The sequence below is a fragment of the Penicillium cinerascens genome, assembly GCF_028974065.1.
Source record: "Penicillium cinerascens strain IBT 15544 chromosome Unknown scaffold_4_segment0_segment1, whole genome shotgun sequence".
Taxonomy (NCBI): Eukaryota; Fungi; Ascomycota; class Eurotiomycetes; order Eurotiales; family Aspergillaceae; genus Penicillium; species Penicillium cinerascens.
The window spans coordinates 3,870,089-3,896,882 of record NW_026695298.1 but is presented as its reverse complement, the minus strand read 5'-3'; the positions used below and the strand labels follow the sequence as shown (position 1 = coordinate 3,896,882).

General features: G+C 51.8%; 10 protein-coding genes across 10 annotated transcripts; 4 read left to right on the top strand and 6 right to left on the bottom strand.

Annotated features, from left to right (window-relative positions):
- Positions 1-1,182: 1,182 nt before the first annotated feature.
- On the bottom strand, positions 1,183-2,325 carry N7498_010597 (NmrA family NAD(P)-binding protein; the record flags this gene model as incomplete). Its single annotated transcript, XM_058457653.1, has 2 exons — positions 1,183-1,597; positions 1,682-2,325. The coding sequence occupies 2 exons, from the start codon at positions 2,323-2,325 to the stop codon at positions 1,183-1,185; spliced, it is 1,059 nt and encodes a 352-aa protein (XP_058304552.1).
- Positions 2,326-3,734: 1,409 nt separating this feature from the next.
- N7498_010596 (putative lysophospholipase) lies at positions 3,735-5,523 on the bottom strand (the record flags this gene model as incomplete). The annotated part of the gene is made up of 3 exons (XM_058457652.1): positions 3,735-4,052; positions 4,117-4,481; positions 4,542-5,523. The coding sequence occupies 3 exons, from the start codon at positions 5,521-5,523 to the stop codon at positions 3,735-3,737; spliced, it is 1,665 nt and encodes a 554-aa protein (XP_058304551.1).
- Positions 5,524-6,193: 670 nt separating this feature from the next.
- On the bottom strand, positions 6,194-7,896 carry N7498_010595 (putative choline transport protein Ctr; the record flags this gene model as incomplete). The annotated part of the gene is made up of 3 exons (XM_058457651.1): positions 6,194-6,333; positions 6,386-7,323; positions 7,373-7,896. The coding sequence occupies 3 exons, from the start codon at positions 7,894-7,896 to the stop codon at positions 6,194-6,196; spliced, it is 1,602 nt and encodes a 533-aa protein (XP_058304550.1).
- A 1,614-nt stretch (positions 7,897-9,510) lies between these two features.
- On the bottom strand, positions 9,511-12,179 carry N7498_010594 (uncharacterized protein; the record flags this gene model as incomplete). The annotated part of the gene is made up of 7 exons (XM_058457650.1): positions 9,511-10,045; positions 10,096-10,343; positions 10,400-10,831; positions 10,886-11,184; positions 11,240-11,846; positions 11,868-11,969; positions 12,054-12,179. The coding sequence occupies 7 exons, from the start codon at positions 12,177-12,179 to the stop codon at positions 9,511-9,513; spliced, it is 2,349 nt and encodes a 782-aa protein (XP_058304549.1).
- Positions 12,180-12,565: 386 nt separating this feature from the next.
- On the bottom strand, positions 12,566-14,702 carry N7498_010593 (LCCL domain-containing protein; the record flags this gene model as incomplete). The annotated part of the gene is made up of 2 exons (XM_058457649.1): positions 12,566-14,180; positions 14,239-14,702. 2 exons carry the CDS (start codon positions 14,700-14,702, stop codon positions 12,566-12,568), a joined length of 2,079 nt encoding a protein of 692 aa, XP_058304548.1.
- Positions 14,703-15,927: 1,225 nt separating this feature from the next.
- Positions 15,928-17,783, top strand: N7498_010592 (putative aromatic amino acid aminotransferase; the record flags this gene model as incomplete). The annotated part of the gene is made up of 3 exons (XM_058457648.1): positions 15,928-16,057; positions 16,114-16,672; positions 16,724-17,783. The coding sequence occupies 3 exons, from the start codon at positions 15,928-15,930 to the stop codon at positions 17,781-17,783; spliced, it is 1,749 nt and encodes a 582-aa protein (XP_058304547.1).
- Positions 17,784-18,009: 226 nt separating this feature from the next.
- On the top strand, positions 18,010-21,123 carry N7498_010591 (glycoside hydrolase family 35 protein; the record flags this gene model as incomplete). Its single annotated transcript, XM_058457647.1, has 6 exons — positions 18,010-18,210; positions 18,252-18,654; positions 18,709-19,620; positions 19,667-20,035; positions 20,090-20,584; positions 20,654-21,123. The coding sequence occupies 6 exons, from the start codon at positions 18,010-18,012 to the stop codon at positions 21,121-21,123; spliced, it is 2,850 nt and encodes a 949-aa protein (XP_058304546.1).
- A 190-nt stretch (positions 21,124-21,313) lies between these two features.
- On the top strand, positions 21,314-22,327 carry N7498_010590 (IMPACT family protein; the record flags this gene model as incomplete). Its single annotated transcript, XM_058457646.1, has 1 exon — positions 21,314-22,327. One exon carries the CDS (start codon positions 21,314-21,316, stop codon positions 22,325-22,327), a length of 1,014 nt encoding a protein of 337 aa, XP_058304545.1.
- A 1,003-nt stretch (positions 22,328-23,330) lies between these two features.
- On the bottom strand, positions 23,331-24,055 carry N7498_010589 (uncharacterized protein; the record flags this gene model as incomplete). Its single annotated transcript, XM_058457645.1, has 3 exons — positions 23,331-23,496; positions 23,558-23,892; positions 23,915-24,055. The coding sequence occupies 3 exons, from the start codon at positions 24,053-24,055 to the stop codon at positions 23,331-23,333; spliced, it is 642 nt and encodes a 213-aa protein (XP_058304544.1).
- Positions 24,056-25,120: 1,065 nt separating this feature from the next.
- On the top strand, positions 25,121-25,325 carry N7498_010588 (uncharacterized protein; the record flags this gene model as incomplete). Its single annotated transcript, XM_058457644.1, is given in 2 exon segments — positions 25,121-25,157; positions 25,168-25,325. 2 exon segments carry the CDS (start codon positions 25,121-25,123, stop codon positions 25,323-25,325), a joined length of 195 nt encoding a protein of 64 aa, XP_058304543.1.
- Between the last annotated feature and the right edge of the window lie 1,469 nt (positions 25,326-26,794).

Below are 26,794 nucleotides of genomic sequence, written 5' to 3'. Positions count from 1 at the left end.
GCGGCTTCTTTCTCCTTGGAAGATTGCATCATGGCCTTCCATTGTAGTCGGTGGATTTGTCCTAGATTCTTCAATTGTCCTCCGGTGTGCCTCGATGAGTCTTGGATTTCTCTCTCTTCGAGAAAAAGCAACCTATCCTTGCAATGTCTCTTTGAATGCTCCAACAACGCAGAGAAGTACATAGTATATGTATCCGGATCCAGATCTTAGACTAGCAGGTGATAAAATCCCCATCCGCGATTCGCCAGTCGACCAAATACGAAATTTTCAGACCTGAATCTACATAGTCAGCAGTCTAAATTTAACTCAATTGGGACAGCTCAAGCCTCATTGCTTTTTCCGATTTTCACCTTAGCCTTCTTAAGATAGCGTGGAACTCAAGGTGATCAGATAGAGCACTTTATTTCGACCCCATCTGTAATCTGTGTCTCCAAGTATCTCCAGTTCTACAATTATTCCAAGCTACCATGTCATCGATGATCCAATTGCCTTTGTCCTCCCCGTCTCTATTAGTTCGTTCCCCTCACTGGGCCGTCGGTCGCGGTAAAGGAGCGGTCTGAACATGCGCAGTCAATTGGTGGGTAACGCTGCTACAAACATTTCCTACTCGCTGGATATGGCCTCGGTTAGAAAAGGATAATGCAGGTTCAGAGGCGCAGACAAAGACAACTTGTTGGTATCATGCAGTATTCTGCAAGATTCTGCAGCTTAGCTGTTAAAAAAAAATAATAAAAAAATTAAAAAAAAAGAGAGACTGCGAATCAAGGAAAACACTGAAAGAAAAGAACTCGAAAACCGCAAGGAAAATCGCGGTGTCTCATTCGATGAAGAATAATATTTTAGTGACCGCATCCTGGCTATCAACGAGGATGGTCCGAAAGCAACAAATAACTTTTTTCAATCAGAGAAGACGTCCCCTGACGCCTGCCAGACATCGTTCCGATTAAGAGCAGTAGAAAAAGTCATGACCCATAAATTCCCCATGCCCATTCGCCAACAATGCAATGATTAGAGCAAAACACAAAACAAGGCAGGTTTCAACATGCACAGGCATCATCACCATGCACGTCTGCCGGGGATCGAACAATCGCAATGAAAAAAAAAAAACCAGGCGATGATAATCATCAGCGACGCCAAGACACATGCACCGCGAACAAAGAATGAAAGGATCTAGACCTGTGCTCAGAGCATCCAGTCTAGTCCGTTTGCTTCTTCTTCCACTGGGAATACTTCGCGCGCATACTCCTCCATGTCGCGCCAACCCTGCCACAGATGCCGAGCCTCGTCCGTCACGCGCTGAGAGACTACACCGCCCGGCCCTTGCATCATACCGGCGCCAGCGCCCTTTCCACCGGCCGGACCCAGGCCCTTGGGCGAGCCCGCGGCCGGCTGCGAGAACTCGGGCTGCGGGAAGTAGGGCGCGTTGAACTCGCCGAACAGGACCTCGAGCGTCTCCAGCTGTTCCCTGTAACCCGGCGGGATGTTGACTTTGATCTCGATCTGAGACACGTGCACGTAGCGGCATGGGCGGCCCAGAGCGCGCGAGAAGGCCGCGCACACTTGGTTGGGGGAGAGGGTTTCGAAAGTGAGTGCGATTCTGGAAATTGAGCGGGTTAGTTCTGTGTCTCGGAGGTCGGGGAAGGGGTGATCCTGGTAGATCCGGGGAGGTTCCGGAACTCACCGATGACCGTGCCACTTCTTCGGGCCATCTTTGAAGATTTGTAGCAGCGTCGGACCGACGTCGTGCTCGGCGTCCAGCCAAGGGAGCGGGGTCTCCGAGTCGAAGGGTGCGTGCCACTCGAAGCTGCCGTCGGGCATGAGTTCCATCTGGAACAGCGGGTATGGAAGACTGGTGAAGTTGTTGTTGTAGATTCCGGCGTAGACGAAAGTCGCCGGAAGAGACAGCTGGCGCACGTAGTTCTCGACGGTGAACTTGGGAGCCCACTGCGGGACGGCGGGCCAAGGGCCGTGTACGGAGTGATCTGGCATGCTGCTGTAGATGTAATGGGTGATGGAACCGGAGCGTTTGGCGGCGTCGGCTAGAGCGCGGCCGATAGCGACCTCGTCGCCGGCCTGCGATGTAGTGTTGATGAAGGCGAACGAGGCGCCCTTGAAGAGCTCGTCCATCAGTCGGTCATTGCCGAGGAGGGGGCCCTGCAGGAGGGTCACGTTGGGCAAGGTCTGTAATTCATCCGCAATGATACCCTTGAGTGAATGAATCTGCGCGCGAACAGAATATCCCACGGCCGACGCGACTCGAATCAACGACGCCGCTTGTCGCCCGGCGGCATTCACCACGGCGATCGTCTTCTGCGGTTGTGTCATCCGGGACGGAAGGCTACTCTAGCCAGGATGCAGAGGGTATAAAGGGGGGAGGTATAAAGTGGATCTTGAGAAGAGAAGATGGGAAGAGGGCAAGATAAAAGAATATCCGGAGTAAAGGCCTTGGCGAGAATAAATGGATGTGAGGGCTTTGCGATAGTGGGGTACCTTGGGAGGGGAGCAAAAGTTGTATGTAACAAGAATCGCGATCAGACGGCGGGGGGGAGCTCCACCAAGGCTTAGAGGCAATTATGCGATCGAAACAGTCATCACGAGAAAGAAGATCTGCGAACAGAATTTTTTCAGGCTCCGTTCCAGTGGATTCTCTGTATGGTTCGGACCAGACGCGGAGAGAAAGGATAAGATAAAAGGTCAGGTGGTCAGCCGATATAGGGTTATCGATCGCGACGCCCTGCTATAGTGTACGGTGACGGGGGTCGGGGTCTCTGATATTCTCAGTCCTGCGTACTATACACTGGGATATAACTCCTTTCTAGCTCCTTGCCCCTTACAACACCATGGAGTCTGGGCTGGGCGGTTCCCCTTTTCCTTTACGTAAATCGGCACCCAGTCGGCTCCAATAGTTGGACGGGAAGATCCTAGCCCGGCCGCGCATCGGGACCCAGACTCGGCCTTGATTGTCTACTGACTTGGCCATGCTGAAACGATTTGCAGGGCGAGAGAAGCCGAGTAGGCTAATGCCAAGCCGTGCTGGTCCGGCTGGTTGTCAGTTGTTGTTCCGGATGGAGTAGTCAAATGGCGCAGGGCGAGTTCGTCCAACAACCTGTCAGGGGCGGCCTCACGTGGTCCTAGGATGTGGGTTCCATGGCTCCAATTGGCACGCGTGGCCTAATTATATTCGTGTGCGAGATCACCTGGACGCTGGACAACGCACGCTTTAGTTCTATAGCAGAAGGAGATAGCGATTCCGCCTCCCAAGGTACCGGGGTTTCACGGTGGTGTTTTTATGATGCACGCCCTTAGGGAGGCAGCTAGCTACTCGCAGACGTGCTTAACCCCGCAAATTCTATCGGGCATCTCCCTTGCTGCCGGACCCCGGTCGCCGATGTTTCAACGGCACTGACCGAGATGGGAGATGAGATCTCGACATGACAACTCCCACGAACTACCTATGCAGTATGCCATACTCAAAATTGCCCGTGTCCAGTCCAACATCACCCCAGGAAAGAAAATATGTTAGAGGCAAGGCCCTTCGCCTTTATCACCTTCCCCACTTGGTGTACTTTGACCCCTCGACGGTAAGGCCCGATCTCCGCGGACGCAAGAACCTGGATCCAATGGTTCGATTCCGTTCTGGCGTGATCGTTGCGCTTTATGTTTTTGTACTACCGCGATGATGTGACTGAGCTGCTCTAGGGCATACAGTATTAATACGGCATGTGAGCCGTTCTTCATGGTGCTGACCCGGCCATCATCCGTCGCCCGCCATCGTTCTCTTCTTCTAGCTCGCCCTGACTATTCTCGCCGGGGTCAATGCCCGCCAGTCTCCAAACCCCGGGTCGGCGATGGGCGAGTAATTCTGCTGCCGGTCGCTCGTCCGAATGCAGATGAGCCCCCGACTTGCGCAGGAGGTGCACGTGCTCCGAGAGCCCTGCATTAGCTGCGAGAAACAGCGGGGTACGGCCGCTGCGGTTGCGAAGGTGGACGGAACCACCCTGTAACAGGAGGAAGTGGAGAATCGTGATGGCAGGGGAAGTAGCCGCCAGGTGCTGGAACACGTAAAACGTCATTAGCGACATATATCAAAGAATGTGTGCAACGGCATTCACTCACGATTGGTGTATTCCCCGAGTAATCGGCGTCATTCAATAGCCAGTGGTGTTCGGTCTTCATGATCGTCTTGACCCGTTCTAAATCTCCATGCGCGATGGCGTAACCCATCGCGGTCAGGGTCTGTACGCGCCCGGGAAGGGCTCCGTCGGGGTGCCGGAACATCGGAAGAGAAGACTCGGTAAGCTCCCCGCGGAGTGAGACGGACATTTCCCTCGCGACAGTATCTGGAGTAGCACCAGGCAGCGCCAATAGGTAGGCTAGTTTCGTCAGTGCACCCTCGGTGGTCATGTCGAGGCCAGCAACAACGCCTGCCCGGGATAAGCTCATGCCGGTGGCATAGACTGGGCTGACACTTCCGGTGAGACCTATAACAAAATGACCCGTAAGCGTCAACGAACTAAGTTCCAGGGGACCAATCGACTTACATTGAGTTACATTGACAATCACAATGCCTCTGTTAATGGCGCTAGCCAGCACGTTGATCATGGCGTTATCCTGACCGGACGGGGCGTTTCCAGCTCCAAAGGTTTCCAAAATCAGGCCGCGGAGGCCGTCCAGTTTCAGAACGGCATCCACCATCTCGGGCTTGATACCCGGGAAGATACGAAGGCACGCGACATGGGTCGTGTCAAGGTTCGTTTGGATCCGGAAGTGCTCCAGGCTTGTGGGCCTGTGCACCATATTCCAGTTGACATTCGTGCGCATCGAAGTCGTGATGGCCAGCGGGGGACAATTTGGGGCGTCAAACGCCGCGAAGTCGCTCGCCGCCACCTTGGTGGTCCGATTGCCACGGAAAAGTTTGTTATTGAAGTACAAGCACACTTCGGGAATCATGAAGTGACCCGCCACGACGAGTGACCCGAGCAGATTGTCCGTCGCGTCATTCTGGAGCTCGAGCATGGGAGCCTGGGACCCCGTGAGCACGACAGGCTTGCCGAGGTTCTGAAGCATGAAACTCAACGCCGAACAGGTATACGCCAGACTGTCGGTGCCGTGCAGAACGACGAACCCGTCGTAGAGCGTGTAGTTGTGGAAGATGGTTTGCGCAATCTGCGACCAGCCCTTTGCATCGATGGAGCTGCTGTCTAGGAGCTCTTCGAATTCGAAGACGGTATAACGCACCTGCCGCCCATAGGCGGTGATCGGAGTGCGCAGACTGGGATGGGCCTTGGTATCGCCTGCGGCATTCGTAACCACGTCCATGTGGAACGAAGAAGAGCCATCGTTGAAGCAGGGTACCCGTGCCATGCACTTGTCCTGGAATCCCCTGGCAGGCACGAACCCGGCCGGAGACGGTTGCATGCAAATCGTACCGCCGGTCATGATGATCAACACTCTGGATTCCAGGACATTCTCCTCGGGCTTCGCATAACCCACGATGGGGAGCGAGACCTCTTTCGCGGCCATTGTAATTTTCAAGCTGCGAAATTCACGGTGCTCTCTCGCGGCCTGCTCACAGACCCGATAATAAATCCGACAGTTGAGATTAAAAAGACTTCAATTCCCCGGACTTTTGTCTCGATCGCAGCCCCTGGATCAACGCGATAAGCAGACTGCCCCTCGGCAAAAGACCAAGATCGTCGAACCGGCGGATTGTGGGGAGATGACGTCGGGCGAGAAATCTTTTCCTCTCCCGGGCGATTCCTTTAGTCAAACAAAGCACGAAGGCGGGACTAGAATTCTCAAGACCGAGAAAACCTCACAAATGTCTCTCCTAGGCAGATCGTGATTGATTCTTTGGGCCGAACGGAACCCCAAAGCGACTCCGAGCGTATTACGTACGGATATTTCATTGGAGAGAGATTTTCGCCGGTTTGGACCAACTTTAAAACGCGGCTCCACTCGGCGCTTTTCGACGCAGCCAATGCATATTCTCCGGACCTTGGAATGATCGACATGATCGTGAAGGGCAATCGAGACGATATCATGATTTGAGGACAAGTGGAAGATGTGTAGAAAATAATATCACGTGAAATTGGGGGGTATTCTATGCTCTTTTTACAACTCCTTCCAATGCGATGCACTTTGCGATAACGGTATACAGTAGAATGGCCAGCATCCACGCTCAAAGACATATTTACTCCGAAGATTCATCCAGAACTTCAATCTTGGTCTCTGAATACTCGGCGCTCTTGAACGAGCGGCGCCCACGGGCAAACCAGTCGACAGCGATGATGAAGAAAACGACACCGTAAACGGCAGAGACATAGTTCATATCTGGAGCGCGTTAGTCTTGCTTCTTGATTCTTTGGAAATGCATATAACTCACTGCTTGTCGTCACCGGCATGCTCGCCGGGAACGAGTACATCACGAGCGAAAAGATCGTCCACAGGATGGTCAGAATGTTGGCAGCCAAGCCGAGCTTGCCCAGCCAAAACGGGCCATGTTGAATGTTGTTACGTCCCTTGTACCACAGACACAGAACGGGGATCGAATAGGACATGTACAGGAGAGAAATACACGCCGTCATCATGCTGTTGAATGCGGTGGACGAGCCGAGATAGAGGAGGCCAAGGAGACCGACGATGAAGCAACTCACCGAGTGTGCGACCAGCGGCACATCCAGAGTCTTGTTGACCTGGGACAACCACTGGTGACCGGGAAGGCCACCGTCACGAGCAAATGCCCAGGCCAGGCGTGACTGCCAGGTGTGGCAGGCGATCTGGCAGCCCATACCGGTGACAATCAGAAGAGTTTCCAGAACAATGGCACCGGCCTTGTTCTCCAGAGCCTGGTAGTAAAGTGCCAGAATGGGGACTCCGGTGGAGGAGTTCACCAAGGCGGAGAGGTCCTTGACACCGAAGAACATGGAGATACAGTACGTCCACGAAGTCACGAAGCCAATGGCGACGGTGGCCATGATTGCAATCGGAATGTTCTTCTCGGGGGCCGGGACCTCTTCGGCAAGGTGAGTAGCGGAATCCAGACAGGCGAAGATCCAGTTCGGGTTGATCAGACCGACAATGAAGGCCATGCCGTCCGACTTCCAACCCGTGGAGTTGGAGAAGTGGCCGAAGACAAACTCCGCGCTGGCATGAGGGTTGGCGCAGGCTGGTACGGTGACCAAAATAACCAGGTAGGAGACCAGAGAGATGTACAGGGTGGCCTTGGCAACAGCGGGCAACAATTTACCAACGCAGTTGAACAGGAAGCAGAAGAAATTGATCAGCTGGTAAGCCACCACAATGTGCCATGGCTTGACCTCGCTACAAAGGAATTAGCATTACAAACGAGATTGAGGGCATTTTTTCGTACAATTCGGGGTGGCCCAGCTGCCACATGCCCACGACACCTTCACCCAGACCGAGAACGACACTGGAGCATGCAAAGATAGCACCTGCGTATCCAAGCCAGCCGGTCAGGTAAGAGGCAAAGCGGGCATACTTCCGCGGCGCCAGCTCGTGGGCCCAGAAGTACTGACCACCGGCATTGGGCATGGCGCTAGCAAGCTCAGCGAGAGAAGAACCCACGCCCAGCGAAATGACAGTAATCCACAACAGACCGTAGATAATCAGTGGCGTGCCACCGGAGCTGATACCGGTGATCATAGAGGCAGAAATACCGAACCACGAGTTAGACATGCAGAATGCAATTCCGACCAACGATAGAATGGAGAAATTGCGGTTCAAATCCTGCGTGTAACCCATCTCGGCTAACTTGGCGGCATCAGCATCGACAATGCCGGAACCGGAGCCGGAGCTGGACCCCTTGCTCGAGGCTGGTTTGGCGCTGGCTGTTTTTTCGAGGTCGAAACCTCCTGTTTTGCTGAAGTGGTGCATGATGGGGGATTTTGCGCAAGAGTTTATAGTATGGAACTGGAATCACGGTATGAATCGCTTAGGCTGTTTGTTGCATGGGAATCGTATTGACAATCGGATTGGCGCTGCGGGACGGTACAGATGCTGCTGCTGGGTTGTCGAGGCGCAGTTGGGTAACGATTAAATCGCTTGGGAATGTCGAATGCTGCAAAGGGATCGAAGGTTGCACGGCTCCAGGCACGATACGAGCAGCAATCAGTTACAGAATGCGATCTGTATAAATGGCTTCACTTTTTGTGTTTCAGCGAATTATCAACATGGGCGACAATTATCGAGACTTCAAGTCAGCTCGGGGCACTCCGAATGTATTGAGAGAAAGGGTGATAGGTAGTGATGGGTAGTCAAAAGCGATTCGGTTGAAGAAGAGCAGAGCCGGGAGAAGATATGAAAGAAGCCACGAACTAAACCGATCATCAACCTGTTTTCCCGGAAGCCATCCCCACTGTGCTATCCATAACAAATGCATTCCCAGTCTAGCATGTGCTATGACAGGTGAAATCTCACGCGAGGCTCAAACCGCACTTTCGATGTTTGGGGTCGAGTACCATCATTGAGCGGGTCCGACCCATCTATCGGCGGACGCTATACCGAAGTTGATTCACCAGGCACCCTTTCAGCTCGGAAAGCACCCGATTTTGCCCTGGTCTGCCCCGTCCTCTGCTGCAAACCTCGCTCCACGCACCGGCTAAGACAGGGGCGGAAACTTCGCCTCCACTTAGCGCGTGTGGATGCCGTTAAATCTGCGTTATTTTGTGCCTCAACGTCATAGTGCGGGAAGGCCGGATGGTGAGTCCGGGTTTCTATTATTCTCAGGCAATGATTTTCTTTTCTTTTAGAGTAGAATTATTGTCTTGAAGAGCATGGCGGCGTTCGGTTGTTCGCTGTGTAGTCATTTCTCCTGTAACGTGCGCTGCAAAATATGCAACGCCCTGGCGTTCTCTTGAACAGTGCAGAGTGGAGCGCAGATTTTTCGCGAAGCACCAGAACAATCCCAATGAGCTCAGAGTACCCATTCGATCACTTCACATCTCGAGAACGAAGAACAAAGTCTTTGGTACTGGTTCCGTCAGTCCCGATATCCATCTTCTCATGAGGGCTAAGATTCGTAGTGCACAATTCCCCATTTCATAACCCCTCGGCAAACCACAATTGAGATCTGCAAGCCACAGCCCTATTATGGTGCGTGATGGCCGTATCCTCGTGCATTAGACTGACGCCCCGGCCGGCAACTCCATAAGAGACCTTCTGCATGGAGTAAGACTCAATATGCAGGTCACCGACGGTAACCGGAGAGTACCCGCCTTGCCCGGTCGGTTTTGGTTGCGTTGATCTTTCTGCCTGATGGGCAGGTACATTACCGGGATCGTCAAAGGTCCGTTATGCCGCGAAGATACGTAGATTGAACTCTCTATGGCAACCCTCCGAGGTTCATGCTTCCCACCGGACCATTTATTTCTACCCAGGCATTTTAATTTCCCCATTTATCTTTTCTTGAATTTAACAAGGTATTCTTTATTTTGTCATTGCCCGATTTATATACATCACAGAGAAAGGTGCTCCTATTCTCCTGTGACCCTATAGCCCATTTGGATTAAACTGGAACAAATCCTCCTCCAGCAAGCCCATCATATACTGATTCCCCGAAAACCAGTTCCCCAACTGTGCAGCCTGCGACATCTCTGCCGTAGAAATGTCCTGATTTGGAGCCTGAGGCACAGGAGTGGAGAATCCAAACGCCTGTGAGGACGAATCCGGGATACTAGTTTGCATACCAGGAATATCCGTCTGATAGTACCCCTGGGCATTCGGCATGACATTCCCAGGCGCCAGGCCGAGCGCACTGAGATAGACATCGAACTCCTGTCCAACAGAGGCGAGCGTCTGGTCTTCGCCTGCTTGGCTTCGGCTTTTCGCTTCCACGTAGAGGCGGGCGACGGTTCCGAGGACGGAGCAGAGATTGTGGAGTCGATCGATTGATTGGGAGAATGCGCATAGTGGACGTAGGGAGGCGATGAAGTCTTCCAGCCGGGTTAGGTCTTCGCTGTCGGATGTTGCGATGACGAGGCAGAAGATTACGATGAAAGGGACGAAGGGGGAGACGAGAATTGCCCTGTCGTTGCGATTAATTTGAGGTGCATTTGTATGTGGAATGGTACTTACCAATGCATGTAAGAACATCTGATCATCTCGCTTGACTCTTGTAAAGCACTCGCACACATCTGGTGATGCTCCAGAGACGCTCGTGCCATTTCTATGCATTCGGGTATGAACGTGGTAGGCGAGCCCGACTCGGGCGATGGGGGGATAGCGCGGTAGATCAAAGTCAAGATCGCCAAGCGGCTGACCTTGTCAGATCGAAGATAGATGAGATCCACGTCATTAAGAGGAAGATCAGAGGACAGAATTTGCTAAGAAGCCTGGGTTAATAGCTACCTCAATTGGCTCGCAAATGGTCAAGACATACCTCGAATGGTTCAAAAACGGTTGTCTGCAGTTCAACGGCCAGGCGACGAGCATGAGCCACCCGCTCGTTTTCGGGCTGATTCAATGCCGCGGGACTGTACAGCAAGGTATATATCTTATTCTCGATCATGGCTTGCTTTGTCCATAGAGCACAAATGGTACCCCATACCCCGTTGCTCGTGAATGTCTCGAACGGAGAAGGCAAGCCGATGTCATACTCTTGGACCGGTGAGGCGCGACCCAGACGTAAAGATAACATATTAAGGACAGTAAAGACCGACCAAAATAAAATCTGCTTTTTCGCCTGCACTTCTGGAGGATCTTGTTCCATAGACGATATGCGATGATATCCCAATGTTTGACACATTTGAATAGCCATTGTAGAAAGAGTCCAACTGACCGAGGGTTTTGAGATCTCGATCCCGTGCATTGCCTAGATCCATTAGCATTCAAGTGATTTGGAATGAAACAAAAGGACAAAGCTCACTCCAACAGTCAGTGCAACAATGGTATCAAAAGTTGCGGGCATTAGGATGTTCAGATTGGCCAGTGCGGCTTCCAAATTATACTTGCACAGTCGCGTGTAGTGTTGGTACTTCTCCAGCTCAGCATGATCTTTCTCAGGAATTTCGAGCTCGATGAAGACGTTATAAAGTCCCGCGTTAACTGTAACGAACGTTGCATCGGAGTAGTCTTCAGTACAGAAATAGACTTCACGACACTTCTCCGTGAAATATTCGACCGTGAAGAACGGTATATAGCCACCAAATGAAGACGGGGGGTTGTCTGTAGAGTTCAGTGAGGACAACACTTGGATATAGGCAATTTGAAGGCACCATACCTTTGATTCTCCCTAGGAGAGTTAGAACAACCTGTAGAGGCGGCATCTCCAAATCCCGGACATCGCGGTGGGCACCTTGCCGATTACTCTGGCTAGAGAACTGCCCTCTCCGAGTATCATTGCCTCGCCGTTTATTTTGCATCTCTACAATCTGCTTGAGGGACGATAATGCCTCGCTGATCTTCGGACTGGAAAGTACCTCAGGTGTGCTGTGCGAGACTGCAGATTCAAGAAACGCCCTGGCATATGCCGAATGGGCAGCTAAAGAAGAATTACCCTCAAAGCCGGAGCTAGAGTCGTGCTGCTCGATAGCTGCATTGGATGTATATCCGGGCTCCTTGATGCCTTCGTGCTCTTGTCCATTAGGTGGCGATTGCCGTCGGGCATTGCTCTGAGGCGATGCCTGAGATGACGTCTGCATTTTAATTGCTGATGATCCATTGGAGTGGGATGAGACTACCAGCTGCCGGAGAGTTTGCTCGATTCCCCCAAGACGGTCTTCGATCATATCAATCTTCTTCTCACTGCGAACTTTGGTTAGCCCGGCATAGTCCCACCCCCACCACGCTACATACAGCAGGCAAGGCGAAAGTTTGAGGAATACATACTACTGGCTTGAAATCAATACCCGGCGCCTCGGCTCCTGCGGTCTCTGGCCTTCACCAGTGGAACGACAGGCAATGTTTGAGCTTCGACAATTGGAACATGGGGTGCGTTTATCGCACCGAATCTGTAAAAGGTGTTAAATCAAACGCATCATGCAATATAGAGAGGCTTTTTATACTTTTCGAGAACGGCACTGGTCGCACTATACATTTTGTGAGTCGTGATTGCTCTGGAATGTCTCGGTCCACCGAGTCCTCTGGGGAAGTGGAGCACATACTGCACGTCGGGCCAAAGCACTTGACCCCTCACCGCGGTCGGAACCCTCGGGTTCCATGACAGGGGCAGCCACGTAGGGATCTGGTCGAAAAGAGTTGCACAATCAAGGTGTAAAAAGGGCTGTGCAGGTCCAAGACGGACCCGGTGTTGCCTTGTTGGAGGTCACGTGGTCAGGAGCCTGGACTTAAAAAAAAAGAGCTACGAGCTACAAAGACGGGTCGATGGGCACAGGGCGATCCGAAGCGGTATTGAAATTCATGGAATCTTTCATTCGGCGTATCGCGTCATCCCTTAAGGAGCTTTGTCCAGCATGCGCGGTGTCTCTTAGTGTGGGGCAGAGCGTGTCCAGCACACGCATCCCACCAGTGTATAATAATCTATCCAGCAGAAACAGAGAAAAAAAAATCAAAACAATATGTAATGCAAAGGAGCGCAAAAGCCAGGCTATTTTGGAGGGGGTGGTGAGCTCCACGATCCATCACTGCGCCAGACCGCGGTGGGCCCGTAGCGACCGGCCTCGGATCCCCGCAAGAATGCAAAACGGAAGAAGAGATCCTCGGGTTCATCCTCGGGATCGCTATCGGCCAGCAGAACAGACTGAGCACCAAATGCAGTCTCTGAAATGTCGCGGCGTTCAAGTAGAGGCTCGTCATTCTGCAGCTCCAGACCGTCATGGCCATGGCGATGCCAAGTGAATTCACCCAGTTTGTCCTCATCAAGATAGCCACGCCAGCGCTCTACGTCGTTGAGCAAGACCGAGACACCATCCACGTCAAGTTTCTCCATGCGGTCGTGTTCCCACAGCGCGAAAGTGATATTGCCATTGCCGCGATGAGTCTCGTTAGATCCAGGCCCGGGAAGGGAGATATGGACGGAGGATTCGGTGATGTTTGGGTACGTGGCACCCCACCATCCATTGCTCCCACTGCGGCCTGGGGCCAATTCTCCCAAGGCAGCGGGGGTCTCAATGATGGAAGCAAATCCCCAGCGAGCAACACCGTTGATGAATAGACCAAGCAGCAGCCCTTGGTAGAACAATGATGGACGAGTAGGGAACGCGGTGCCGGGCATAAGCAGAATTGCCAGGATGTAATGATGGATGCGGAGTCGCAGACCAGGTAGCGGAAGAAGAATGAAGATCACGAGAAGGATGGCACAATAAATCTTGAGGTAGTGGGGAAGCAAGCCACCCTGGCGAATCTGCCATGCTTGGGTAAGAACAATCGTGAGCACAGTGGGAATGACCAAAGCGAGCGCTAATTTTGCGCCCGGCTGTTGCTGAATGTCCATGGGTGTCAGACGCTGGAGTGGGATCAACCGCGCAAAAGTATAGTTGTTCAAAGCTCCAATGAAAAGCGGTGGGAGGAACAGTAGCATCTTTTCGAACTGATAGATTGGCGATGAAATCGGTTGGAGAAGCGGAGCGGCGCAGAACTTGAAGAGAACGTAGACAACGAACGCCGCGGGGAGCAGTCGAGACAATAGGGTGGAGACAAGGTCGGCCAGGAAAGGATAAGACGGCGGATCCGCGACCAGTCCGGTATGGGAGAACACCATGAAGAACGTACTGAAAAATAGCACAGGCGGAGAGGTACAGAACAGCCAAAGAACCCCGACGGCGGCCGCTGTAACTCCCAGGAGCGACCAGCGCGGATCAGCGGGGCAGTTAGTTTGGGAGGATTGCAGCTCGAGGAAGCTGAAAGCCTTGGGGAAGGTCGAGGGGAAGGCTTCCGACTTGATGCCATGCTGCTTGACCGACGGGAACGAGTGCGCCGCGCCTTCAAGCTTCACGACGCCGCAGCCACCGTCGTTCGAGATGGCACCTGCGTGAATTGCCGCTTGACAAACGAAACTGTCGGCGCGATAGATCGCGGGTTCGGACGAATGTGGTTGCGGCCCTCCGATCACGAGTCCCTGGTAGTTGAATGATTGGTTTCCAACAACATGGGGCTCTAGTAGCTTCTCATCGCGGCAGTTCGCAGGGCATCGGAAAGCGACGGTCGAAGAGGAAAACGGGCGACACCCGTTGCCATTGAGGCCACACCCATTATCGAATTCCCTATATCAAAATCAATTAGCAAATGGAAATATGTAGTATACGCTCTGATTGTACGCACCAGAGATTCGTGCCGCATGAGAGTGTCTGCAGCTGGCCATAGCCTTCGATATAGCCGGAGGAGCGCGAGTGCACAAGAACCGAAAACCACGGTACGAACCACGACACATATAACAGTATGAGAAGCGAGATCTTGTGTTTGCGCTTGGGGAAGAAGTGGTCTAGGTACTGGACCGGCAGTTCCTGGACGCGCGGGAAGAGCGGCTTCAACAAAAGCATATGCGGAGGATCGGGGCCTTTGATCCAGTTTGCGGTCGCGCGACCGGCTTTCCTCAGCGGTAGTGGTACCCAGCCCCAGCGAAAGGACTTGGATGACTCCTGCAGCCAGACCGGCAAGGTGCTACCGCTACCCGCTTCGACATCGGGCGGTGGGAGATCCTCGGAAGTGTCGGGGTTGCGCTCATCGTCCTCGAGCAGTGGCGGAACATAGAAGCGACCGGCCTCTTCGCGACCCTCTCCAAGCATGGCTAAAGGCTACAGGGAACCTTTTGGAAGATGAGTCGGACGACGAGTCGGAAGACGTCTTTGAAACGAACGGCAGTTATGTCGGTGTCGGAGCAGTCGGCACGCTAGTGAGTGGGGATTCCCCAGTGGGTTCACCAGGATGATCGTCAGCCAGGAACAGGAACACCCAGTCTCTGAGTTGATCAGAACACAAGTTAGATAATATAAATGGGTATAAGGGAGTGTATGAAGAAAAGAGACAAAACTCGCGCGAGGGCAACCGGGGGTTAAAAGGACTCAAAGACAGGCAGGAGGCCAGGCAGCCAATCACAGGGCCTCCTGTCCCCAGTGGCGACCCCCTTCCAGTCTGGAGAGAGACATTCTTTTACTATGGTATACACTGCGTCAAGTCACGAGCCTCTTTAGCGCATCCCAGTCAAGTCCAGGGGCTCGGGATATTCTCAAAGTCAAATCCCTTGAAGGTACACACTAATGCAGGACAGTACGACGCGATCTGTTTCCCCGCAAGTGCCCGTCATCACCTACGTTAGTGGATGGGCGTGTGCAGTGGCCATTATGGGGGGAATGACGCAGTTTAGATATCGATAAATGTATCTAGAAATACTTTTAGCGAGCGGCTAGAAAGATATCCAAGACATCTAGTAACGGATTTAGAAAACTGAAGAGCGCAGAATGTGTTCCGTCACGTGAGGGAATGGGCATATATATTCAGCATAATTGAGCCGATCAACGCATAACATAGGTAGCATACTCGTTTCTCAGTTATGACCTCTATTGATGAGTTGCTACTAGCGGGAAGTATTTAAAGCTATACTAATCGTGTGGAAGCTCTCAAAATACACGGTTTCCTAGTGGCGCTAATCACACTCGTAGGCATCTTGGGATGCTCCCTAGGGTACACATTCAGCACCTAGGAATAAGGTATACGAGTACACAAATCCCTAATCGGGTATTTCTGGCGGTCTAGATGCCGTCTCGTCGAGATATCAAGCACTCCTTATCTCCTCCCCACGCACGGATGGGCCGGAGATGCCCCCGATGCTTATCAAGCACGACGTTGGGACCAAGGACTGTGCGGGGGTGGGATCAACGGAGATTAGAAATAGAAATACTGTAAAATCCTCCGTCTCGATTATTATTAGTTCTTGGTCCGGCCTAACATCTCGTTTTGACTTCTTCTTGTGGCGCACCTGCAAGCACGTTGAGCGTGCAGCGATCGTCAATCATGACAGCCGTGACTCCACCCGTCGACCTGTCGCATTTTTACAGCTACACCGCGAGTAATCGCAAGCCTAGCAGCGTCAAGGAATTTTACAAGTACTTCCTCATCCCCGGAATTGCAAATTTCGCCGGCGGTACTACTTTTCCCTATACCCATTGTAAACAACCAACTAATTGGATGGCTCTTCAGGTTTACCACACCCCTCATACTTCCCTTATGATACCCTTGAAGCTACCGTCGCCCGCCCCCGGAGACTCCAGCCCACTTCCGATAAGGACGCCATCCCAGACCGAGTGATCGTCCCCAAAGACAGCGGAATCCCCGACCCTCGGCTCCGCATCGATTTGACAACCGCGCTGCAATATGGCACTGCCGAGGGCTACCCTGCTCTATTATCGTTTCTGCGACAATTCACCCGGGATCATCTCCATCCGAACGTTCCCTACGCTGGAGGTCCTGAGATTTTACTGTCCTGTGGAAACACCGATGGGTTTTCCAAAGCGGTTGATCTCTTCACCAATGTCTGGAATCCCGGTCGGGACTGGATCCAGCAGCGTGAAGGTGTCCTGTGCGAGGAGTTTGCATACATGAACGCTATCCAGACTGTCCGCCCGCGGGGATTGAATGTGATTAGCGTCGCAATGGATGGACAGGGTATGTGTGCTTCGGGTAAGGGTGGCCTGGCCGACGTGCTAGAGAATTGGGACTTTCGCCGCGGTCGCCGGCCACATCTGATGTATACCGTAACGTGAGTATATTCCACTGCTTTAAAGATGGTCCAATGCTGATTAATATCCAGAATTGGCCAGAATCCCACTGGAGGGACACTGTCGGTTGAGCGTAGGAAGAAAATCTACGCTCTCTGTCAACAATACGACGTGATCATTGTCGAGGACGATCCATATTGGAATCTACAATTCCCCTCGGCGTACGAGATGGAAGCCCGTCACCGTGGCTCATCTCAGGAACCCGGCCCTGGTATTCGGAACTACAATGAGCACGGCAAATCTTCGGGCTATGCCTTCCTAGACTCCCTGGTCCCCTCCTATCTGTCTATTGACACCGAGGGCCGGGTAGTAAGACTAGACACATTTTCCAAGACCGTCGCACCTGGTAGCCGTCTTGGTTGGATTACCGCACAACCAGCTGTCATCGAGCGTCTGACTCGGATTACTGAGACCACGACCCAACAACCCTCAGGATTTGTCCAATCTCTGATCGCTGAAATGATCATTGGAAAGCAAGACGCCGATGGAACACGCGTCTCCCAAAAGGAAGACGGCCGGGGTTGGCACATGGACGGCTGGGTCCGCTGGCTGGAAGGCCTGCGTGGAGGTTATGAAAGACGCATGATTGCCATGTGCAACGTCCTCGAGGAGAATAAGTATCTTCTCTCCCAGCAATCCGAAAACTCGAAGACTACAAGCGATCACGTCGATGACTGGGAAGTCGTGGATCGAGTTCAGATGTTCGACTTTGTCTGGCCAAAGGCCGGCATGTTCGCCTGGGTTGAGATTCTCCTGGATAGCCACCCTTTGAGGTCCCAGTACAGCGCCGAGAGACTTTCCAAAGCTTTATGGGTTCATCTCACCAAGAAGCCGCATTTGTGCCTGGTCGGACCCGGCAGTTTGTTTGCGACGAGTGAGAAGTCTGCTGCGGAGGCTCACAGATACATCCGTATCGCCTTTGCGCCTATGGATGCTGAAGATGTGAAGCCATTCACCTGCAGACTGGTGGAGGGTGTCCGCGCGTTTTGGCAGCGGAAGAATTTGGATGGGTTGGAAGATGAGGATGCAGCAATGGCGATGCAGGGTTTGAAATTGAAAGGCGGTGCTAATTTCTTAGGGCCTGGCTATTAAGACATTTAGATCGGAGATGTCGTGCGATGTCAAGAATATCTATGGATATAGCCTTGGAGGTGACTTTTATTTTCTTATCTTAAATTGTCACAAGATCCAATATAATGTCTCAACTTATTATGTTAGACCTTGGTCGTTGCCCTCCCTGAGTAAGATCCATCAATAAAATGTCTTCTTGTCGATATGAAGAGAGTAGCATTCAATCTTTGTCCGCGGTGAGCGAATCATGTTCTTTTCGGGAGAATTTCATCCTTTCCGTCTACCAGCACCAGGACTATGGCTGGATGTGTTCCAGAAGATCAAGGCAATGGGCTTCAATGGAGTCTCTTTCTACACGAATTGGGCCTTGCTTGAAGGGAAAGAAGGGGACTTCTCTGCCGAAGTGTCTTCTCACTTGAACCGTTCTTTGAAGCTGCGAGCACAGCAGGTTGGTATCGTGTACAAATGACCCGTACATGTAACTAACAGATATCAGGAATCTACCTTCTCGCACGTCCCGGGCCCTACATCAATGCTGAAGTTAGTGGTGTTGGATTCCCAGGATGGCTAGCACGCAACCCGGCTGCACTTAGGACCGCTGAACCCGGGTACCTGAATGCTACAGAGAATTATGTGTCCAGCATCGGCTCAATCATTGCCAAAGCTCAGATCACAAAGGGTGGTCCCATCATTCTTGTGCAGCCCGAGAATGAATATTCATCAGGAAACCCGCCCTTCCCGGATCCTGTCTATTTCCGCGACGTTGAAGAGCAATACAGGAATGCTGGGGTCGAGGTTCCGTTTATCAGCAATGATAATGCGCCTAATGGATATTTCTATGATCAGGGTCCCCCGGAGTGGCCAATCTATGGCCATGACAGCTACCCGATAGGTCAATCAGAGATCTTAATATGATCGAGAATTACAAAGCTCATACGTTCTCTAGGATTCGACGATAAAATCTACCAGTGGCCGGCCGATGCGCTCCCAATTAATTATGGTGATCTACACGAAGAACAAGCGCCCGATACTCCGTACTCTGTCGTCGAATGCCAGGCGGGAAGCTGGGATCCCTGGGGTGGCTACGGCTACAACAAGACCGCCGCAAGGCTAGGTCCCGACTATGAACGAGTCTTCTTCAAGAATATTTACAGTTTCGCAGCAAGCATCTTCAATGTCTACATGGGTGTCGGCGGTACTAACTGGGGCAACCTGGGATACCCAGAAGGGTATACCAGCTACGACTATGGTGCGCCGATCACGGAGCTCAGAACCGTCGAGCGAGAGAAATACAGCCAGTTGAAGCTCCAGGCCATGTTCCTCCACTCTTCACCTGCCTACCTCTCTGCTATCCCGCAGAATAATACATATGCCAATGGCTCCTATACTGGAAACCCGAAAATCGCGACGACTGCGCTTTTTGGAAACAAGACTAATTTCTTCGTCATTCGTCATGCTGCTTATAACTCCCTGTCTACCAACGAGTACAATATTACTCTTCTCACTAGCAAAGGAAACGTCAGTATTCCACAGCTTGGTGGGTCTTTGTCACTTGTTGGACGTGATTCGAAGTTCCATGTCACGAGTTACGATATCGGGGGCATCAACATGCTTTATTCCACTGCTGAGATCTTCACCTGCAGAAAATTCAGCAACAAAAACGTGCTGGTTGTCTATGGTGGACCTGGAGAGACCCATGAGCTTGCGATTGAGGGCGGCGCACAGCCAACCGTCGTGGAGGGGAATAATGATCTCGTCAAGTTTGGGAACAAGCTTGGGTCAACAGTCATACAATACACTGTTGATGCGGAAAGAATCATCGTGAAACTCTCAAATGGGCTTTACCTCTACCTTTTGGGTAAGTCACATCGGACGCTCCCTAGACTCTGCTCTAACTTTGAAAGATCGCTATTCTGCATACAACTATTGGTCTATCGATTTACCCAGTGACCCTGTGTCTGGCAACTACACCAACGCAGAATCCTTTTCCTCATCCCCGATCGTAAAAGCGGGCTACTTGCTCAGAACTGCCAAAGTGATCAAGGACGGTATTTACCTGACCGGGGACTTCAACGCCACCACAGATATTGAAGTCATTGGCGGTCCCGAGCAGACCAAGTCGCTTTTCGTGAACAGTAAGCCCATGGAATTCTCACAAGACTCGCACGGAGTCATCAAATCAGTTATAAGATTTGCCGAGCCCAAGCTCAGCTGGCCGGATCTTTCAAAGACTGGGTGGAAAGTTTTGGACTCCTTGCCAGAGATTCAACCAGGTCAGCGACACAAAAGTCCTTCACTCTGACCTTGTTCTAACAGTCATTTTATAGGTTATAATGATGAATTGTGGACCTCTGCATCCCTAACCTCGAGCAACAATACCGAGCGCAACCTCACTACACCGGTCTCCCTGTACGCCTCTGACTACGGCTACAATACAGGCTACCTCCTCTACCGTGGCCAATTCCGCTCCAACGGCAACGAGACTCTGCATCTAGAGACGCAGGGCGGTTCGGCATTCGGCCACTCGGTTTGGCTCAACGAAACATTTGTGGGCTCGTTTTCCGGAGCCATCACAGCGTATACATGGAACCAGACCTTTGCTCTTCCCACACAGAAGGGACAGAACTATGTTATTACCGTCTTGGTTGATCAAATGGGTTTCGAAGAGAATGGGTCAGCCGGAACGAGTGAAATGAAGACACCGCGTGGTGTGCTCGATTACTCGCTTTCCGGACATGAGAAGTCGGATATCTCGTGGAAGATTACTGGAAATCTTGGAGGAGAAGATTATCGGGATCGCACGCGTGGTCCGCTTAATGAGGGTTAGTTCTCTTGGAGTGAAGTCATATAGTCTTTGATATTTTCAGTGACTCACTTCTTTCACTCTACAGGTGGCCTATTCGCAGAGCGACAGGGCTCTCATCTACCCGGCTCACCCATCTCATCATGGAAAAGCAGTGACTTGGGACCTATGGAGGGACTTGAGGGCCCTGGAGTGGCATTCTACGCCACATACTTTGACCTAGATATACCAACCGGCTACGACATTCCAATCTCTATATCCTTCGCCAACACCACCGATGAGACCTCCAGCGTTCGCTGCCAGATCTATGTCAACGGGTACCAATTCGGGAAGTGGGTTCACAACATTGGACCGCAGGACATCTTCCCGGTCCCTGAAGGCATTTGGAACTACCATGGTAGTAACTACTTGGCCGTCAGTCTGTGGGCTCTTGAAGAAGGTGGTGCGAAGGTTGAGAATTTGGAGCTGGTTGCTGGTCCGGTGGTCCAGAGTAGTTATCCCCGACCTATTGAGATGAGTCCGATTTCGAAGTGGCATAAGAGGCCTGGGGCTTATTGAATCATATATCCATGATTAGTCGAAATCCGTCAATATGCGTTCTTCCATCATTTACGTCCATCTTAAACAGGTTAAAAGCGTGGTGTAGATATTGATGCCTTGATGCCTGACGATAGTCGTGTGGGGACAGTCAATTTCGCGGCGGCGTGCGAAGTCGGCATTCTTCACTACGCGGGGCCTTGCCCGAACAATGTCGCAGCTGGACGATTTACAAAACCGAGACCTCGCCGAGGAGATTGAAGCCATCAATGCCATCTACGAGCCCGATACCGTCACGGTGAGCCGGGCGGCCGGCGCTCACTCCAACAGCACAATCGACTTGGGGTCTTCCGGTATCTCAAATGACAACACGCAAACAACAGTAACACTCCAGATCCCCGGTCAACCACATCTATCTTTTCGGCTTGGCTTCGGTGCCACATACCCGGAGGCGCGGCCTACAGTGCTTGGGACTGCGTCGACTGCCGCGCGTGGGGAAGGAAAGATCGCCGTGGATGTGTTGGAAGATATTGTGCAACGAACGTGGCAGCCCGGTACTGTCTGTCTCTTTGATGTGATCAGTGAGGCCGTGGAGGTATTCCCCGAGTTGAATATCGGTGGAAACAAGGACAATGATGAGGCTGGACCGGCCGAGTCAAACGCCTCAGGGCAATCTTCGAGCAAAGTTGCCGACGAATCCAAGATACCGGCAGAAGGTTTTGCTGCGCTGTCATTACGCGATAGGTTCGGTCTCGATAACCCACCCGACTGGATTCTCTCCGACATCATCACGGAAAAGAAATCCGTATTCCTAGCTCGAGCGGTGCAGGTCACCAGCTTGGGGCAGGCACAGGCATTTCTAGACCATCTGACAGCGACGGATAAGAAAGTGGCTGTGGCAACGCACAACATCAGTGCCTGGCGGATCAAACAAAAGAAAGACGGCGGGTCCAGCACTGATCCTGATGCAGCGGAGACGGTGGTTCAAGATTATGACGATGATGGAGAGACCGCTGCTGGGGGCCGCTTACTGCATGTGATGCAACTCATGAATGTATGGAACGTACTGGTTGTCGTCTCTCGGTGGTATGGAGGAATCCACCTAGGTCCTGCGCGCTTCCGGCTCATTAATGATGCCGGGCGGGATGCTTTGGTCAAGGGTGGTTTCGACAAAAAGGAGAACTCGGCTGCTCCTGAAAAGGGCAAAAAGAAAGGGAAGAAATGAACTGCTCTTTTGCAGTCTCTTTTGGTACCCTTTTCTCTCGAGAGTCCGTCTCCGTGATGGTGGGAAAGGATCATTGCGCTGGAAAGTTGCTCGCTTGAGATATTAGCACCCTACCCATTCCCCCGCCGGAGGCATAGTGCCAACATGGCACCGAGGGCCCTCTTGGTTACAACCACCTGCCAGTATATGAGGGTGAAGATACATTTCTCTACTATGTTTACTGTGGCAAGTGATACGCCTGCACCTTCCGGGTCTGAAAACGCGATGGCAGCATAGGTCGCGGTTTGCTCATAGATCCTGAACTTGTCCCTTCGGACATGTCAAGTTCCCGAGATCATCACACTTGGTTTTAAACAAAGCATTGAAGAAGCTTATCTTCGGCCATAATTGTAGTCTCCGAAGAATTGGGGCGGCCCTCACGTTTAGACACGGGGCCCGGCCCTACTTCGATCATGTTGCTCAAGAGCTTTTAGCAATGTTCAATTCATAAATCACGACTGCGACTGGGGTATTCTATGACGCCATTCCAAGGTTGGATTGTTGCAATCAACTGGGCTTTATTTGTAGGGTTGAATCAGTCGGAAATGATAGGCGAAAGGCGGTAGTATCTGTTCCACAAAATGATAGAGTCGACTGGCATCAGAGAAATCGTTCCTGGCTGAAATCCTCTCGGTGGGCATGCTGGGGTATCTGGACATTTCATGACTTGGGAAATATCAGGGTCTTCGCCCCAGAAGCAGACTTCCAGCCACATTGGACCTATCGTCTTGGCATGGCAACGCCAACAGCATGCCTTCCCGCGCAATTAGGAGTCGATACTACCTTGGGCCCACAAAGAGCGTGCATGGGACAGAAAGTTTGATTGCGATGAACATCAATGAAATTTCACCCGTCCACTCTTTCCAGTTTGGTTGGAATTTGAGCTTACGACGCGCTTCCATGGGTAGCGTGGCCGACCGTACGTCCCTTTCCGCGAGAAAGGTGTTGAATAGTTAATATCCAGCTATATTTTTGGAGCTCTGCACTTGTTGATCACATTGAGATTAAGTTGAGGGGCTGAAGACGGAAGAGGCGAGTTCAGAATCGATTCCAAAGAGTCCGGCGTGACCATGAGGCAGATAGAAGTGGCATATCCACGAGAGAGATTTGGCCACATCTCATCAAAGCGCCTAAGTTCTGTTAGCAGCGAAAGCAAAGTTGTAAACACTTAAAATAATGTCGAGGACGTACCGCGAAACCTCTTGAGGCGAGGCGCCATCCAAAGTAGGATCTTCTACCCAGCGGTTCTTCCGCAATTCGATCGCTCGATCCAGTTTAGGATGGTAATTGTGATACTCCGCAATTTCCTGCTGCATAATCAGGTCCCAGCGATCGCGAAATTCGGCCCAAAGAGCTTCATGAGTTGGTCCATAATAGCAAGTGCGGAATATAACAAACCCCCAAGCGGACCATTGATCAGAGAACTTGAAACCATTTTTTAAGCTATCTAGGTAGGGAGAAAAACCCTCTCGCTGCGCTAGCTTTTCATCTTTCTGGTTTTTGGGCATCCGCAGCAGCCCGAGCCTCTTGGTCGCGGCGTTCCGTAACCTCCATCACATAGTCAAAAAGACCAGCTTCGCTGAGACCATTGAACATCGTTGTATGTTGTTCGTCTGTTAAGCCCATAATCTCATCATCAGATGCATTTAAGACCCGATTGTAGTCCCATCCCGGCGGGTAGAAGGACATAGTCACGAATGGTAAGTGAACAACACAATGAAGCAATAGATGAAGAGAGAAAGAAGAAAACCCCTCAGATAGGGGGAGTGGGTTACATTACGCAAATTAGGGGAGCCTAAATGAAAGCGGCCTGCTGGTGAGGGTGCGTTGCACCGCAACGCTAATTTTTCCATAATCCATCGTTTTTCACCCATACTAGAGTGCGCCAAAGCCCACGCCAACCCAAACCCAACTTGGGAGTTTGTCCGGTCTTACAAGAATTTTAGACTTCTAGTTTAATTTGAGAACCACCAGTGTACCATGGAATGAGGGAACTGATCAGCAAGTCAGAATCGGTTTTGAAAGCTTCACGATCGAGCTCACGACAGACTCTCTCGAAATCAGGCATCCACACATCAAGGTATCGGGATCACCGAGATTGGTGATGGGGCCAGTCCACCCGAGGGACGAGAATGCAGGGAGGGTCGAAGACAAGAACTGTCATTCTATCAAGGTGCGGAAGAGGTTCAAGATGGGGCAGTGATCAACTTGAAACGGCTAACAGGCACATTTGCTGGGCTTTTTTTGATGGATCGCTCATTCGGATGCGGAGAACTGTGACCATGGATTGGCCGGCTGTCACTCTTCATATATCGCAGGGAGTAGGTATCCGCAGACTAGGGTCTTGGCTGCTCTAGATCATGATTCTTCTCTTTTTTTTTTTTTCCGAGTCCAAGGCAGTCGCAGTGGCATCCAGAGGACGGCTCAGATGCACTCTGCGCCAAGAACTAGATGGACCCTGAAACACAAAAACAAAGCTCGGCTGACACATTCAATGCCTCCCGAACCGGGATATCCACCGGCGCTAAGCCGCACCACGTCGGGCCTTCATTCACGGGCGAAGAAGGGCTAGTATACCCACAGCTTTGAGCATTACCCTTGTCGAGCCGATGTGATGCTACCGGAAGCCACTGTGGATCGGAAGCTCATTGCCGAGCCCCTGGTATATCTTAAATTCCGACAAGGGTCAAGCATAGTGAGAACGCAGTGGTGCAAAATGATTGCCTTTAACCAGAAAACAAGCCAGCTATAGCCATGTCCAAGATGCGCTGCATCATACGGTTAGATCAGAGTTTGTATAGGTCGCAATGGCGTGGATGCATGGACATGCCAATCGCGGGCAGGGAAGGTGAAGGTGAAGGTGAAGGTGAAGGGTGGAGCTGTCAAGTCTGATGAAACTGAGCCGGCCACGAGTGCAACCTCCAGTTTCGAGCTCACGGGTGGCACAAGACGGCACTGAAATCGGCATTGCCTCGATGATTCGCAGACGACCGCTAGGAGAACGGAGGGCGCTAACGGGCAGACAGTCTTGGCGGTCTTGGAGGCCCAGACACATGGAACCCTTGGAACTCGTTGGAAACCCCAGCTTCATGGTGCGACAGGTCATCCCCCTTGACTCGGGTGGACCGTGCCTTGGGCCAACTATTGCGCCCAACTATTGCGCGGGTGGTTGGCTCGCCACCAGTCGCCAAGCTCGGCTCATTTAGTAGATCGCGCTTCTGCTGTCATGATTGGTTGGGGCCTCCTTGGCCTGATTACCACTCAAGTTCGCGATCTCTAACGTAATTCACGGCCAACCCGTTAACACGGCCAACCCGTTAGTCCACCTCCATTACCAATTTTCTATTCAAGATAACTCCACCAAGAAAGTATAAATTCATCTCAAACTAGCGCTTCTTACAACGATTAATCTTATGCCCTAACTCCCCACACCCGCTACACCTTGGCGGAGCCCTCTTGCGTGGCAAATCTGCCTGACTAGCTGATTCGCCTGCCTCACGCGATACCACCGGGCTATCTTCAACTGGCTGGTCTGGCTGCTGAGCTAGCAGTTGGCCCTCTGCGATAGATAGGCCTCCTTCATGTGCTATTTGTCGATTCGACCGTGTACGTTTCTGGCGTTTCTTCTCGTTTGCTCTACGTAGACTAGCGTTCTCCTGCGCTAGTATCGCAGCGTTATACATCGATAAATAAGCACCTTTGATAATCTGATCCACAGCAGTTTTTGAGGGTGACGGAGGGCTATTTGACCGCTGTCTCAATAGATTCTTGAGTAAGGTAGCCTGCTTTTGTAGCTGAATCACTGTTTTAGGCGTTTTTGGTGTGAATTGGCTAGATCTACTGCTTGGTCGGCTTCCTGGCGGTGTTGGCGTTCGGAGCGAGATATTGAGCTTAGAAAGCACACGCTCTGGGTCAAACGGTGTAAGACCAGTAGCAGCGAAGCTAGTCTGGATAGTCTGCGGTTGAAACGCCTCGATACGCGCCCGAGGGTAATCTGCGAGAAAGTCGAGCTTATCGATGTGGTTATAGCCATATCGGGCGAGGTCGCTCACGAAGCGACCGTATGCGCGCTTCAACGGAGCAAAACACGCAACATCAAGCGGTTGGAGTAAATGCGAAGAATGCGAAGGCATACAGAGCGGTATAATATTATTCTCAGCGCAGATTCGGTCGAATTGAGGTGTAAGGTGGCTACCGTGGCCATCAAGAATTAATAGCCGATATCGACCTCGTACGCGCGAATTCGTATATGGAATGAAGTGCTTCTGTAGCCAGCGAAGGCCTATCTCATCGGTAGTCCAGCCGTTATTCGAGACCTCAATCCGCCAATCGCTAGGCAGATTTGATTCGAACCAGCCAGCAATATAAACCTTGCCTTGAAATATCACACATGGCGGTAGTGCGTAGCCATCGGCGCATATAGCCTCG